We start from the raw sequence: 16,315 nt of genomic DNA on the forward strand, positions 1-16,315 counted from the left end.
TGCAAACCAGTCCTGTGGGCAGATGTGCGATAAGATCCATTTCTGAGTTAACATCTGAATGGGCGTTTTTCAAACGCGCTGTTCAAGTGTCTCGGATCTAAAATCGTCCGAAGTCCGCCGCCTTTCTTTGGAAAGAAATGGTAGCAGCTATAAAACCCTTTGTGGGTGTGGCAACTCGGAACAATCTCTATTGCATCTTTTGCAAGATTGTGAATTTCTGCATGTAATACAGGCACGGCCCATGACGGAACCGTCGAGGACAAAACGCTGTTGAAGTGAGGCAGTCTGCATGCGAACTGGCATTTTTAGCACCATATCTGACATGCCCATGAGCTTTATATTTGACACTAATTTTGATAGCTTGACGCTCACCATTGGGAAACGGTTGTGCCCAGTGTGTGAAATGGGGAAGCAAGGCAAATTCTCAAGAATGGCCTGAGCCAAAGTTAATAAGTACACTAAGGTATGGTATGGTTTATGAGTGTGCAAACGTAAGATAGAGAATTGTTTGTATGTGATCATTATGAACAGAACCCAAAGAGGGCTCAGTTCAAGTCACAGATGCAGATAGGCCAGAAGCCACCGTCTTTCTGCGTGTTAAAGAGAAAATAATAATATTCTCTCTGTGCACCATACGTGGAATGACCCCTATTGCGTCTCTCACAAGGAGATTTACTACCTCAGCGCAGAATGGGCATGTCCTGCACTGTTACGTGGAGGATAGAACGCTGTTGAAGCGAGGCAGCCACGTCGCGAACCATAATGTACAGTGCATCCGGAAAGTATTCACAACGCTTCACTTTTTCCACATTTTGTTATGTTACAGCCTTATTCCAAAATGGATTAAATTCATTATTTTCCTCAAAATTCTACAAACAATACCCCATAATGACAACATGAAAGAAGATTCTTTGAAATGTTTGCAAATTTATATAAAAAAATAAAAAAAATAAATAAAAAAACCACATGTACATAAGTATTCACAGCCTTTGCTCAATACTTTGTTGAAGCACCTTTGGCACCAGTTACAGCCTCAAGTCTTTTTGAGTATGATGCTACAAGCTTGGCACACCTATTTTTGGGCAGTTTCTCCCATTCTTCTTTGCAGGACCTCAAGCTCCATCAGGTTGGATGGGGAGCGTCGGTGCACAGCCATTTTCAGATCTCTCCAGAGATGTTTAATCGGGTTCAAGTCTGGGCTCTGGCTGGGCCACTCAAGGACATTCACAGAGTTGTCCCAGAGCCACTCCTTTGTTATCTTGGCTGTGGGCTTAGGGTCGTTGTCCTGTTGGAAGATGATCCTTCGCCCCAATCTGAGGTCCAGAGCGCTCTGGAGCAGGTTTTCATCAAGGAGGTCTCTGTACATTGCTGCATTCATCTTTCCCTCGATCCTGACTAGTCTCCCAGTTCGGGCCGCTGAAAAACATCCCCACAGCATGATGCTGCCACCACCATGCTTCACTGTAGGGATGGTATTGGCCAGGTGATGAGCGGTGCCTGGTTTCCTCCAGACATGATGCTTGACATTCAGGCCAAAGAGTTCAATCTTTGTTTCCCATGGTCTGAGAGTCCTTCAGGTGCCTTTTGGCTAACTCCATGTGGGCTGTCATGTGCCTTTTACTGAGGAGTGGCTTCCGTCTGGCCACTCTACCATACAGGCCTGATTGGTGGAGTGCTGCAGAGATGGTTGTTCTTCTTGAAGGTACTCCTCTCTCCACAGATAAACGCTGGAGCTCTGTCAGAGTGACCATCGGGTTCTTGGTCACCTCCCTGACAAAGCCCTTCTCCCCCGATTGCTCAGTTTGGCCAGGCGGCCAGCTCTAGGAAGAGTCCTGGTGGTTCCAAACTTCTTCCATTTACGGATGATGGAGGCCACTGTGCTCATTGGGACCTTCAATGCTGCAGAAATTTTTCTGTACCCTTCCCCAGATCTGTGCCTCGATACAATCCTGTCTCGGAGGTCTACAGACAATTCCTTGGACTTCATGGCTTGGTTTGTGCTCTGACATGCACTGTTAACTGTGGGACCTTATATAGACAGGTGTGTGCCTTTCCAAATCATGTCCAATCAACTGAATTTACCACAGGTGGACTCCAATCAAGTTGTAGAAACATTTCAAGGATGATCAGTGGAAACAGGGTGCACCTGAGCTCAATTTTGAGTGTCATGGCAAAGGCTGTGAATACTTATGTACACGTGATTTTTTTCGTTTTTTTATTTTTAATAAATTTGCAAAGATTTCAAACAAACTTCTTTCACTTTGTCATTATGGGGTATTGTTTGTAGAATTTTGAGGAAAATAATGAATTTAATCCATTTTGGAATAAGGCTGTAACATAACAAAATGTGGAAAAAGTGAAGCGCTGTGAATACTTTCCGGATGCACTGTATAACCGCACACTACAGTTTTTTGTTTTATTTACACACTGAATGCGACCACATAATGCGCGGGTGGGTCAAGTTTTGTGCGTGTGTTGAGGGGAGTTGCCGTTTATAAGACGGGAGCATTTTGTGTGGAGTGTGGATTGATTTTTCTCTGAGATGCCCAGAAGCACGTCACGCGATCACACGAGTGGGTGCGGATAACGGGCACGGATAGCTACCGCTTATCAGATGGCAGCTTCTCACTCAGAGCACGTCACACATCTGTGCACAGCGCTAATAGTGTAAAGGCTCGAGCGAGCTAACAATAGACACCAATCACCCACGGTTATCACGGAAAGAGAGTTTGGTTGGAGAGGAAGAAAGAGTTTTTTCGCGTCGAGCAGCCACTACGAGGTACGTGCACTATTCAAGCAATGCAAGGAAGCGTTGCAATAAAACTGACTCATTCCTGGCGAGAATAGCAGGGAAGGGCAAGTCGAAACATAAAATAAAAAGGCAGGAGCTCTAGATTCCTATAAACGCTATACTTCCAGGGGGATTCTTCCTGCTGGAGACTGACAACGCTATTTGCGTCACATTACAAAGATGCTAAAATTTGCCTGAGGATGGCAGCCCCTACGATCTGGGCATGCACCAAGTAGGGCTTGTGCCAGATCTCAGTAAGCTCCGTGTGAACCTCAGGGAAGAACGACACTGCTTTCCAAACCACGGTCTTTTGGCAGCAGACGGTGTGCAGGAATCAATTTCAGATGAGAATTTTCAGGCTCGACAGGAGGCGACCACTCAAAGCCGAGCTCCTCGACCGCCCACACAATGACATGGAATATCTCGTATCAATGGCCGGTGCGTGCTCCTCACCCTCGCTGGGGGGAGGGGCTGCAACATCCTCCATGGACCATTCTCCGATGCTGCAAGGGACACGGCATTATTATCATCGTCAGACCCACCGAATATGACAACACCATGCTCATACTTAGAGGGCCGGAGGTTGTAACAAGCATACTGCACTGGCGAAGACGCTGCATGGGAAGCTCGAGGGGCTCGCACCGGAAAGAAAGATCCTCCTCTGGTTCTTCCATCTCTACCTCGCGGCCCCTCCATGCTTCCTCATGTGATCCCTCGAGACTTAACAGAGGAAGCAGTAGGGAGGGTGCAGAAGGCGGAATCGTCCCTCAGAATGAGGGCAACCCTAGAGCGGAGCATCTTGAGACTCATGTCCTCACAGTGAGGGCAGTCTGTCCCCATGCGAGGCGGAGAGACTTCTTCGCCAGAACACTAGAGGGGGTGGGTGAATCTTTCGCTGCAGGTGCTGAGAGTCAGGCGAAGAATGTCCTGATGCGTCTGCAGGGAATCCCATCTGCAGATGGGTGTCCGTCGACGGTGAAGAGAGGGCTGATCCAGATGTGTTGTCAAAACGATACGATGCCGTCTTGAAGGAAGAAAATTCTGAAGAAATTATGTTTGAGCGTCTGCTTATATAAGGCAAATGCACGCCTAAAGGGGCATGGCTCAAACATAATTGGCAATCGTAAGATTGCCGTTATGATACAAGGGCTTCAATTAGGTCATGGAAAAGGAATTTCCCCATAGCGTTCATTGCAATGTAAAGTGAATATGACAGTCAACTAATGACTCACACATCACGGTTTGTGTTAAGAAAATCTATTTATTTGTTATACCATGCATTAATAAATCCTATAGGTCGTGTTCGTTTAAAAGTGATGCAAGTTTGTTCAGTTATGCATATTCACTGGTACAACAGAAAACAAAAAACAGCTTTTGCGGTTGTTCATTGTATATTTATATGAGTTTGCCGCCTTCTGTATTTTGAATGCGTGACATGTCTTAATAATGAATACCCGACTCAGAGGCACATTAGGAGCTTCCCAGACCCACTTGAAAGCAGCAGGAGCTTTTTTTTTGTTTATAGAATTCTGAGTTTACAACTTTACAACAAGTTTATAAAATGCACATTACCAGTTCTAGGAAGGCTTGAACACCTTTTACTATGGAGTTATACTTGTGCCATCATTTCTTTGCAAGAAGATACGTTGCTTTACAAAACTGAATTCACAAGCTTGCAAAATAACTTTTTGTGTGGTCAAAATATCATCTTGCATGCATAGAACATCTCAACATTAGGGAAAAGTAACTTTCATCTCTTCCTAATTGTAAAAGAAGCTGTAAAAGGTCCATACTGAAAGGCAGATTAAAAATGTAATTTATAAGTATCATATACAGCTCCAAGTGGAGTAGAAGAGGTTGAGCATCAGAAAGATTATGCTATATCTGTAGTCCATTGAATGATCACATATTATTTAATTATAAAGAATAGCAAGTGTTGAATTTTATTGCTTAAGCTTTGCATTTTCAGACATTACATGCAATGTAATTTTATAATGAACATATTAACATTAATTGACTGAAGGAACTGTAAAAACAATGTGGGTTGTGTGATTTAATTTTATGATGTTTGTAGATACATGTTAATAATATAAATCTCAAAATACATTTAGTAGTGCTAAATATAATTACATGACACCCTCTCTTTACAGTGACAAGTATCGAAGCCGTTCCAACGCGTTCCACGTTGATAATATAACAGTATAAAAAACCTCACATAAAATAAAAAAAGCACAATGTTCTCTTTTGAATGCCAGTCCGCATTGTGCGAGACTGGAAATGCCAGACAGAAGAGGATTTGTGAGGAAAAGTAGAGATTGCAGTATACCATACAGTTTAATGCCTTAAAAGTATAATATTGTGCATAATTTGAGTTCCCACGGCCACAGTGTCATTATCAAAAGTGCACACATGCGCCGGCAACCTCTTAATGATATTTAACTGAAATAAACTAACTCTGGAACATAACCTACTCCGGAGCTGGTTATGTTCACAGACTAAGTTGGTTACTAACATACTCTGAAAGATACTGTGTTTTCTGGAAACCCCCCTGCTCTATATTTGCTGCATCTTGAAGACTTTTATCATAATCCTGAGCATACTATAAAAAAATTAAAAGAATAGCAGATCTGATGTATAACATCAAGTCACAAAAGAACATCTAATATTATATTTCTCTCTCAATTGCTCCCATTGAGAACTAACAAGTATAATCTGTGCAGTGCTGTGTAGTGTCACACACGGAGTCCAGTAGGGGACAGTATGAATCAACACTGTGTAGTGAAACCGTATCTCGTTTTTGTGTTTGAATAGCTAATGCTAGTTGATAATCAACAGTCTCTGGTTTTGTGGTCCTTAGTACTACTGTAGAACAGCAGTCATGGCAGTTTTCTTTTTTTTTTTTAATCAGCATAGGGACGATGAGGTGACCAAACAAATGAAGAACAGTGCGAGACATATGGCGATTTCACATGCTCCACCACAGTCCTTGGCATTTTCCTGTCAGAAAATATAAATACAATAAAATATAACGTTTTACCTTTGATTAGTTTCATTATATCACAAAACTACTAGTGACTTTTCAGCTACAATGTACATAACATTGTTTTAAGTCATTGTTTTATTTTGTTAAGGATAAAAGTAGGTTTTCTGACTAGGGATGGGTGATACCACTTGTTTTCTTTTTGATTCGATGTAACCAAGTACTAGCAACACCAATTTAGCAATACCAATACCTCTGTTACAGGGATAGTTCAGCCAAAATGAAAATTATCTCATCATTTACTCACCCTCATGCCATCCCAGATGTGTATGACTTTCTTTCTTCTGCTGAGCACAAACAAAGATTTTTAGAAACATATTTCAGATCTTTAGGTCCATACAATGCAAGTGAATGGTGACCAGAACTTTGAACGTCCAAAAAGCACATAAAGGCAGCATAAAAGTAATCCATACAACTACAGTCGTTAAATCTATATCTTCAGAAGTGATATGATAGGTGTAGGTGAGAAACAGATCAATATTAAAGTCAATTTTTACTCTAAATCTCCACCTTTGACCAGCCCCGAGCAGTAGGTGGCTGAAAGAATGTGGAAGTGAAAGTGTAGATTTACAGAAAAAAAAGGACTTAAATATTTATATGTTTCCCACACCTATTATATAGCTTCAGAAGACTTGGATTTAATCACTAGAGACTTAGGAATTACTTTTATGCTGCCTTTGTGTCCTTTTTGGACCTTCTGAGTTCTAGTCACCATTCACTTACATTGCATGGACCTACAGAGCTGAGATATTCTTCTAAAAATCTTAATTTGTGTTCAGCAGAAGAAAGAAAGTCATATACATCTGGGATGGCACAAGGGTGAGTAAATGATGAGAGAATTTTAGCTATTTTTTTTCACTTCACAGTTCTTGTTGTGTATTAATTGTAAGGTTAAATAAACAATAAAACAATATTTTATTTATTATTTTTATAATAATATTTATTTTGTAATATTTTTATGAGGATCAATCCTCTCGATTCAACTTCAGTGTCGATACTTCAAGATCCATCTGCCCATCCCTAATTCTGACTCATTTATACACTCTGTAGGTGGGGGTGGCTTACATGAGGATGGTACGAGTGACAAGACTCCGGTCGTCTGCGAATCTTCTGAGATTTCATCCGATTGCACTTAACTGTGGCATTATGTTCACGGAAGTTAAGAAGACCTCCATTCTCAGTTTCAAAGAAAATGTAACCAAAAGCACATTTAAAAGACAAGCAAGTCATCTGCTTTTTAATGTATCCGTTGGCTAATTTTATGACCATGGAAGGATATATTTGACCTCTTTGGGCATGAGAGTGATGGGGGCATACTGTCGAGAGCAGTCACAGTCGGCCTGGACAACTAGCATGACAAGGTTACTGTTAGGAACTTGCTGTAGGACAAACATCCTGAATCGTGAGAGAGAGAGAGAGAGAGAGAGAGAAAGTGAGAAATTGTCACATTATCACCTGCCAACCTGAGTACAATTTTACTGATGGACTTACTTCTGACAACGGCCACATTTAATGATGCTGTTAGTCTCTCTGATAGAGGTGTCATACATGAAACTGGGATACTCTGTGTTACAAGGCTGCACTAGGTCCAATTTTTTCTGTTTGTGAGCTGGAGGGGAAAAGTTGGAATGTTTTGTTAGCTACACCTTTTAATCTTTGATTAATTGGTAACACTTTACAATAAGGTTGTATTCGTTAACATTTAACTCAATAATAAGCTGACTAACAATGAACAGTGCTTTTACAGTATTGAAAAACCTTGGTTAATGGTAAATTCTACATATACTAGTACCTTTTCAACATCAAAAGTTGTATAATGACAAAAGTAACAACAAAAGTTTGGTCACTAGATTTTGGAACAGAGCTCCTGTGTTCAATAAAACTATTTTAACGTGTTTCCTTCCCTATTCTCACAACAAATCAGGATCTGGTTAACCTCATCTACACTAAAGGTACTACAAATGACATTAAAATGTTTAATTACCAACAAATTACAATCTTGGGGATTAAGTTGTCATTCTAACCAAGACTTTAAGCGAGCCAATCCCAGCTAAACATAGGCAAAACAAACTAAAATGGTAAACACCAAGGACATGTTCATGTACACAAACATCATGGCTTGACAATACTTACTTGCATGATACACAGCCTTAGCTTAGCATCAGTGAAAGACAATTACAGCACAATGGAAGTGGAGACAGACAATGAGAGAGATGACAATGAATGAGAGAGACAGACACTACATGCAATGATAAAAACATTATGAAGATGGTTTCACAGAGTGATTTTTATACTGTATATTTGGGCATTTGAAGATTAGTGAAGTTCAAAATACATTAAATACACAGATTGTACACAACTTTTCAGATAAAATTCTTAGTGTCTCTATTTTTATCTGCTAACACCATGTGTACATTAGATGCGACTACTAGATGTTACTGTTACACACTTTATAATTTCTTAACTTACCATCCACTACATAGTCATTATGCCAAAGTCCACAGATGTTGAACTCCAATAGAAACCTGAAAGTTTAAAAGTGAGAATATTTTTTTTACTGACAAATAAAATTACATTTTGCATTAATTACAACCACAAATGACACTTACATCATAAAATTTGAGAAGAACCACTTTAGTAGCGCCGCAAGACCATAGAAAGGCTGTTAAGTAAACAGAAATAGACTGTAAAATGATATCCATGGTGTCACTACAGCTGTATCGAGACAATAAAGACATTATTTCTCTTTGTCACTTGTGATGTAACAGATGTGAAGGTATACATACACTAAGCAGTGGTCGAGCTCCACTGGCGTGATGGTGAGAATTTTTACACATGGCTTGGTAGTCATACAATGTCACTCTGTACAACAAATCACAATACAGAAGAGCATTTTTTCACTTTTTCAAAATGTGAAATTCCCAACAAAATATAAGAGCAATAATTTACCCTAAAATTAAAATGCTGTCATCAATTAAAGAGCATCTATTATGGTTTTTCAAATATTACCTTTCATGTAGTGTGTTATATAGCTGTTTGTGAATGTAAAAAAGTCTGCAAAGTTTCAAAAATCAAAGTGCACGACAAATGGAGTTATTGACTCCCAAAAGAAAGAACCGATTCTGAACACCTGAAACGAGTCGTTAGTAAATCCAGACTTACTTCCTGTACTAACCTACGTAATTTGGTAACAAAAAACCCGCCTCTGGTCTTTATTGGCTGCTCGCGAACAGCTTTGACCCGCCCTCAAACACTACACTAAGCGGTAGACCAATCACAACAGACTGGGACATCTGACTAACCAGAGCAGAGTAGGCAGTTTAGTTTAGAATTCAGTTTAGAATGAATCCTTTAGAACAGATCATTGAACGAGACATTTTTGACACTGGGAGAAAAAAAAAAGGTAATGCTGCAGTTTAAATTATGAGCAAATTAAAAGTGTTTTTTGACCTTGGATGCATGTAAATCTATTGTATGAGACCTTTAAAACAAAATTAGGCATGTTTAAAAACCATAATAGCTGCTCTTTAAGCCTAAAACATATTCAATGTCAGTGTGTGAAACAGACACTTCTAGCAACGCACGCTCGATTTCGTGCATTTTTGCATTTTGAAATGTGTCAGACAATGCAAGCACGCGTTGCATTCTCCACGTTGCCACAAGGGGGTGCTATATTGTAAAGATTGGTGTGAACTGTCCACTTCTACGTGAAGGATATAGCTACAGGCAGAGCTCCAAAAAAGGGCGAGAGCTCCAAACCACTAGCAAAGATATAGGGAGCCCCTAACCTAATCCTTTCACTGAGTGGAAGTGACGCCCTCTTATGGAGCTGGCACAACCCCCTTTTGGGGTAACCCCGCCCTTCTGGAGTAACCCCTCTACTTTTTGAGATTCCGCCCCATTTGGAGATCTCAGGCCTGCAGCTATACATACTTGGCTTCTATGCTGAGTTTTCTCTTTCAAATCAACTTATGCAATTGTATTAGCAACAGTTTGAAGAGAATATTGCTGCGTAAGCAAGTGAAAGTCAATACATTTTTATCAAATTACCAGAATAACACAATGGCACAAACATATGAAAGTAACTCTATTGCCCCCCACAGAGGTTTGTTATTTACACTGTAACACAAGAACGCACATTAGTGCATTCAAACAGACCGCGCATTGGCAATCCGTCGGCCAAGCGCTTGGGTCTGCATTCGCATATTTGCGTAAAGTATGTTTCTGACCTTTCTGACACTCATATTGTTCCAAATCTGTGTGACTTTTTTGCTTCTATGTCTTTTAAATAATATCCTGGTCACTGTTTTTTATATAATGTAAGGGAATGGGGACGGGTGCTTTCAAGCTCCAAAATGAAAAAACAAACAAACACCATAAAAGTACCATAGAAGGGGCATATACACCTTGTTTGGTTTATTCAAAATCTGAAAACGTTTGATAGCTTTGCGTGACAAACAGACCAAAAAATCTCTTGCTGTGGTTCTTATGCAACACATCTAAAGGTACCATATTTGATTTGAGGCCTATGTTACTTTTATGGTGCTTTTTTGCCATTTCAGAGCTTGATATGACCCATCCCATTTACTTTCATTATTTGGCAAAGAGTGGTCAGGATATTATTCAAAATTTCACCTTTGTGTTCAACAAACAAAATTGTAATTTTTAGATCAACTATTCCTTTAACTGTGCTACTGAACAAAGCTAAGATCCAAAACTGATCATGTAGGATGTGGGGTCTAGTTACCTTTTATACAAGCCTGATTTGAGTAACTGAGCCATGACAGATCCATCTACTTCCCCAAAGAATTTACCAACCTTTGTGAAAGGAGATAACATACATATTAGTATTACACACAAGAGTACAGCGATCAGTGTACATGCTATGCTAGCATACCCACCACTACATTGTGTGATCTTTATAAGGGATTACACTAGTTTAGGTATAGTTAAAGACAGCTTTAGGCTGACCTACATCTGGAGCACAAAACACAGTATGAAATAATTTCAGAATTCCATGACGCATAAATCCAAACACACCTACACGCTCATAGACAGACTGATGTGCAATGATCCAGATGTGCTAACAGATGCCTGAAACTCCCCTGCCTGCCTGGTCCACTCCTAGCAATCTGGGATTAAACTCCATTAGTATTAATCTCTTGGCTACTGCTCATAGTACAGTGCACATATTTTTATAAACAGCTGGGTTAACGGTATGAAACCAATGTCATCGTATAGAGTTTAATATGTAGCAAACTACACTGGTATGGTATGAAAATAATATTCAGAAGCATTCAGTTCCTAGACCTTGGCTGAAAAGGGCTGTAGCCCCGAATCTTTTCTGTATAGCCCTGGGCTGTGTTTCCCAATAACAATCGATCTTAGCAGTTAAGAGCGTTTTCTACGAGCAATTTTACGAACGTTCGTTATTATTTATGTGTGTTTCCCAAAACTGTACTTAACATGAACGTGAGAGGATACGCTTTTAGTGCTACTTAAAAGAGTCGCTGTCCTGTGACAGTGCTGAAATGTGACCGTATAGTGCTGCTCGTCATTGTAACTTCGTTATATTTGTGCATAACTTTACAATTTGTAATTTACCTAGCTCAAATTTGTTTTAAATTAACTGCATATTTACATATTGTTTTTATAATAATTTTGTGCAGAACAATCATTTTCTTTTACACAATCTGCTTCCATAATCAGGTGTGCATTTGTAATATTTCGTTTTCACAAATTCCTCTCAATATAAAAGCTTCCAGGACTAGTGAAGACAGTGGAGGCCCTGTATATGAGTTAGTTACAAGCATTCATTGAATATTACTCTGTGCTATCGCAGAGTGCAAAATAAGGAGATGTTTGGAAGATGCGCTTTAGGGACATTCACCAATAAAGTGGAGGTCTGCTATTATTAGGCTACTGATATAAATGACTGAAGTTCAGCAATGTAAGTTTATGTGGTGCAAGCTGATAAGTTCTTTGAACTTGTTACCTGTTCCGTACCGCTCACATGTGACGTTTCGCCAATCAGCTCTCATGGTGATAGCTGATAGGTCCTTTGACGTGTAATCAGGTAGCCAATCAACTTGTGTCTCTCTCTTTGTCTAACATTTAAATAGATGTTACGAGAGTTTTTCTCTGAAACCCACCTCCACCGGTCTAGATCAGCTACATGGGTATTGTATGTATGTCTATTTGTGCAGCAGCATATCCTACATGCTCGATGCTGCATGTCTTGAATTTTTTCTAATTGTGCAGAAACATTTCCACATGCTTAACTCAGTATGTCTGTGTATATTCTAGCATCAATGACTATCAATATTTCATACCCACATTAACATGCTAAATCTTTCCGAGAGTTGACATGACTGAACTGGAGTTTTTATCTCGTTTAAGTGTATATGATTTAAAAAATATTTTTCGAAAGTACTACTGATTGAGTAAATACAACTTTTCCAAACCAATTGCAATTTTAAACTGCAGTCACTGAGTCAATTTACACTCTCTCAATCATTGTCTGGTATGGGACCCCATCTGTTCACTCCAAGGACAAGCATGTGGAACATTGAGTCCTCACAGGAGAGCATCCGCACACCCCATCCCCTGCCCCTCACTTCTAGCCCCCCCGGGCAAGAAAACGTGCAACTAAACCCATCATCACCTGACACACCCACATGTCTCAATCTTCATGTTCTGCTCTCAAGGGTTCAGTTCATTCATGAACAGAATGAAGTATTGCTTTCCACAGCTAATGCATTTCCCATAATCTGAGAAACTGTTCTCAGTTGCCCCCTCCACTGTTTTGTTTCAGGACCCAGATTTACAATGGAAATAAAGTGGTGACCAACACTTAAAATAAAGGTTCTTTATCAGTGTGTATGGTTCTACAATGCACAAAAGTTTCTTTGTAGAGGAACCAAAAATTTCTTCAATGGCACATTGTATCAACAGTACCAAAATAGTTTTTTGTACAAAAGTAACAAAAATGTCATTAAAATAAAATATAGAATTGTATTATTTATTATATTCATTAAGCTAATAAATCACTTTACAAAACATGCTGTGATCTGTACAAGCCATGTCCTTGATGCATAGGTGGCAAACCAGCATTTAATGCAGATTTATTTTACATTGCATTGTTTTGTTTATGGTTTCCAAAGATGAGGGTATATCATGCAATCTGTCAATAGCCTATGCCTAATTTGGCTAGCATCAACCAAGTAACTGATGAATTTGTGCCAAAATAAAGTAGAGTTTGATTGGACGTACTGCATTTGACATCACCAACAAAAGACATGTTTTCAAAAGAGTGTTTTCTCCTCCCTTTTAAAGGTTGTTAAGCCTATTTATTTTTCTATACTAACTATGCACGGTTATGTGATTTATTGCATTTAATTATTTGCCTTTAGCATTGTTTAGCAAAAATTAATATTTTTGTGCAATAAATTCAAATATATTGCCTTTTATTTATAATTTATCCATAAAATGGACTGAAATGTGATCTGCTTGTGATTTAATTGCATCTATTACTAGTCTTCGTGTTGCAGCTATTCAAATTTGCAACATTGTCCACAATAGACATAACTATAGAGAGAATAGTGGAGGTGGTGTGGAGAATGGATGCCAGAACAGTTGTGGAAAGGAGTAAGAAATGTAGTGGCTGCATAAAATACATTCTTAAATGCTATAATGCATATACATTATATAAAATCATTGGTGTTATAATTTGTGGGAATATATGAATTTGCTGGTACCTACAGTCATGTTAATATTTAAGAAGATGTACTCACATCGCCTCTTTCCTTTGAGAACAGTATGAAGCCATTATTGTCAACAATGTAACAGTTGACATCCTGTCCAAAAAATAAATAAATAAAAATAGTTGATGAATTAGAATTTCCCTTATTGAATTGTATCACAATATTGTAATTTTTAAAAGATGAGTCATGACTAATGGTATGTTGCACAATATAATTACAGTGAGTAGTGTCAGTGTTATAGGCCCGAAACGTACTCCATGCAAGTACTTGAAAGGAAATGCTTCTAGTTACTTAAGCTTGACTAGGTGCATTGTTATGTTCCAAAAAGGGCAGATTGCAAATCATAATGCATTGCAAGTACGCATTGCACTCTCAGCATTGCCACAAGGGGTGCAATATTGTGCATAACTATCTAATTCCAAGTAGGTATAGCTGCAGGCCGGAGATCTCCAAATGGGGGCGGAATCTCCAAAAGTGGTTGGCGTTACTCCAAAAGGGGGTTGTGCCAACTCCAAAAGGGGGCATCACTTCCACACAGTTAGGGTTAGGGAAAGGGCTGGATTAGGGTCTCCCTATATCTTTGCTGGTGGTTTGGATCTCCCGCCCCTTTTTGGAGCTCTGCCTGTAGCTATGTCCTTCTCTCTAATTCTGCAGTGGGTTCTCCTTTACACATCAACAAATGTCAGGAAGGAGCAACAGTTTGAAGAGCAAGTTAGTTAAAGTCAATATGTTTATTGTTAGCCCCTTTAAAACAACAGGTCTGGTTTAATGGCACAGACTTTTGAAAGTAACTTTATTGCCCCCTTGAACACAGAGGTTTGTTCTTGCCAAAGTAATGCAAGAGTGCACGTCAAATGATAAGGATCTAGCTGCAGGCTGAGCTCCAAAAAGGGGCAGGAGCTCCGATCCACCAGCAAAGAAATAGGCCGCCCCTAACCTAAATCTTCCCCTAACCATAACCGTGAGTGGAAATGATGCCCCCTTTTGGAGTTGGCGCAACCCCTTTTGGAGTAACTCCGCTCCCTTTTGGAAAAACCCCACCCTCTTTTGAAGATTCCGCCCCCATTTGGAGATGTCCAGCCTGCAGCTATACCTGCATCAGGTTTGACGGGACCACACACATGCAAAATGTTAGCATTCACATCTGCGTTTATGTACAATACTTGCGTAAAGTATGTTTCTGGTGCCTTATACATACAAAAATCATGTTTAGATCTTCCATTTTACCAATAATACAGATTAACATGGTTTATGACATCAGCAAGGAGCATGTCTTATCACAGTTCTGCAGTTTAAAATGTGCAGCCACTCCAAAGAGGATGGATAACAAAGAGAAGTCATTTAAAGGGCTTTACTCACAATGCTCTCACAGCTGAGAGGACAAATACCATCCACATCACTGCACTGCAAAAACACAACCGCAAGGGCATTAGCAAACACACACAATTCTCAAGACTATTTTATCAGATGCATTTTATTAGGCATGCAATTCAACAATTAAAATGACAAAATTAGCTGTATGGATTTTACATTATACATGCAGTTTGATTTCTATGAAAATAGAGCTCAAGCAATGACAACGCTGAAATACTTACATCCGTGTCATTTGGCTGACAGGAGGAAGAGAGAAAATAGGGACAGAGAAAAAGGTGATTCAGAAAATGCTTGTGTGTATGTTTATTTGTGTTGCACCAGTGCACAAAGCACAAGAAAAGAGCCCTTGTGTAAAACAGGGGTGTGACTGAAAGGTCGTTAGGGCAAGAAGTCATGTGGTAAGTTGCATTGGATAAATAAGTGTTTGCTTAGAAGCAAGGATCTACATAAATTGCTTAGAGGCTTATAGAAGTGAGGATGTACATGTGCGCTTGAAATCTCTAGTGACAGTCACTATCTTCTCATTCGTTAATGTGAGGCAGGCAAGAACAGATACATACCATTGTAGCTGTGTAATTGTACATTATTACTATACTTAAAGGGGTACTTCACCCAAAGTTCACCTTCATGTCATTCTAAACCTGTGTGACTTTCTTATTTTCACTGAACACAAAAAGCAGAATGACAATCTCAGTCACCATTCCCTTTCATTGCATCTTTTTTTCCAAACAATGAAAGTGAATGGTGACTGAGGCTAACATTCTGCCTACCAGCTCCTTTTGTGTTCCACAGAAGAAAGAAAGTCATACGGTTTTGGAAAAATTAAAGTAAATGATTACATAATTAAAAAGTTTTGGCCCTTAAACTAGCCCTTAAGTATTATTTTGGGAACTATGTACTTTACATGAGCACTACTAAAACTGAATTAATGTTTAATTTTGGTTTCTGCTTAAGATCTAGTGTATCCTACAGTCTCACAAGACATTTAGTAAATTAAGATTAAACAGGTTGCTGTTTAAAAAAAAAAAATGTATTTATTTTTTACAAATTGTTTTTACTTTTTACTTTTAAATACTTTAGGACAAGTGAATATGGATACATTTTATTTTCACTCAAGTATGGTGGTGGCAAGATGTTGATTTGGCAAAAGTAGTTTTGGCCCAGTTCCCATACTTTTATCTAAATTTCTACTTCTTACACTTTTGTGCACTATTACTTAAAGACCATAAGCATTAGCAAGACTAAAGCATTAATATTTCTGAGGTCTATGTTTTAAACTCACTTGTTTGGCAATAGACAGGAACAGTCTTTCTAGCAGGTCCAGGGATCCTTGCATTCCAATAGCTG

The 16,315-nt window shown here is 39.2% G+C and overlaps 1 protein-coding gene across 4 annotated transcripts in view; it reads right to left on the reverse strand.

The window, feature by feature from the left end:
• Nucleotides 1-4,163: 4,163 nt before the first annotated feature.
• LOC127435644 (voltage-dependent calcium channel subunit alpha-2/delta-4-like) overlaps nucleotides 4,164-16,315 on the reverse strand; it is a 40,506-nt gene continuing 28,354 nt past the window's right edge. For 2 of the 4 annotated variants that reach the window (XM_051689258.1, XM_051689257.1), the window contains 13 exons: nucleotides 16,251-16,312; nucleotides 15,190-15,204; nucleotides 14,954-14,998; nucleotides 13,625-13,687; nucleotides 10,579-10,649; nucleotides 8,618-8,693; nucleotides 8,441-8,493; nucleotides 8,301-8,356; nucleotides 7,965-7,985; nucleotides 7,323-7,440; nucleotides 7,108-7,226; nucleotides 6,897-6,976; nucleotides 4,164-5,788 (listed from right to left, as the gene is read on the reverse strand). In XM_051689258.1, coding sequence (XP_051545218.1) covers nucleotides 5,696-5,788; nucleotides 6,897-6,976; nucleotides 7,108-7,226; nucleotides 7,323-7,440; nucleotides 7,965-7,985; nucleotides 8,301-8,356; nucleotides 8,441-8,493; nucleotides 8,618-8,693; nucleotides 10,579-10,649; nucleotides 13,625-13,687; nucleotides 14,954-14,998; nucleotides 15,190-15,204; nucleotides 16,251-16,312 — 872 coding nt within the window. In that variant the 3' untranslated portion in view covers nucleotides 4,164-5,695. The remainder of the gene's footprint in view (nucleotides 5,789-6,896; nucleotides 6,977-7,107; nucleotides 7,227-7,322; nucleotides 7,441-7,964; nucleotides 7,986-8,300; nucleotides 8,357-8,440; nucleotides 8,494-8,617; nucleotides 8,694-10,578; nucleotides 10,650-13,624; nucleotides 13,688-14,953; nucleotides 14,999-15,189; nucleotides 15,205-16,250; nucleotides 16,313-16,315) is intronic. The other 2 variants (XM_051689260.1, XM_051689259.1) reach the window with 1 other exon arrangement.

Source organism: Myxocyprinus asiaticus, chromosome 46, assembly GCF_019703515.2.
Source record: "Myxocyprinus asiaticus isolate MX2 ecotype Aquarium Trade chromosome 46, UBuf_Myxa_2, whole genome shotgun sequence".
Classification (NCBI taxonomy): domain Eukaryota; kingdom Metazoa; phylum Chordata; class Actinopteri; order Cypriniformes; family Catostomidae; genus Myxocyprinus; species Myxocyprinus asiaticus.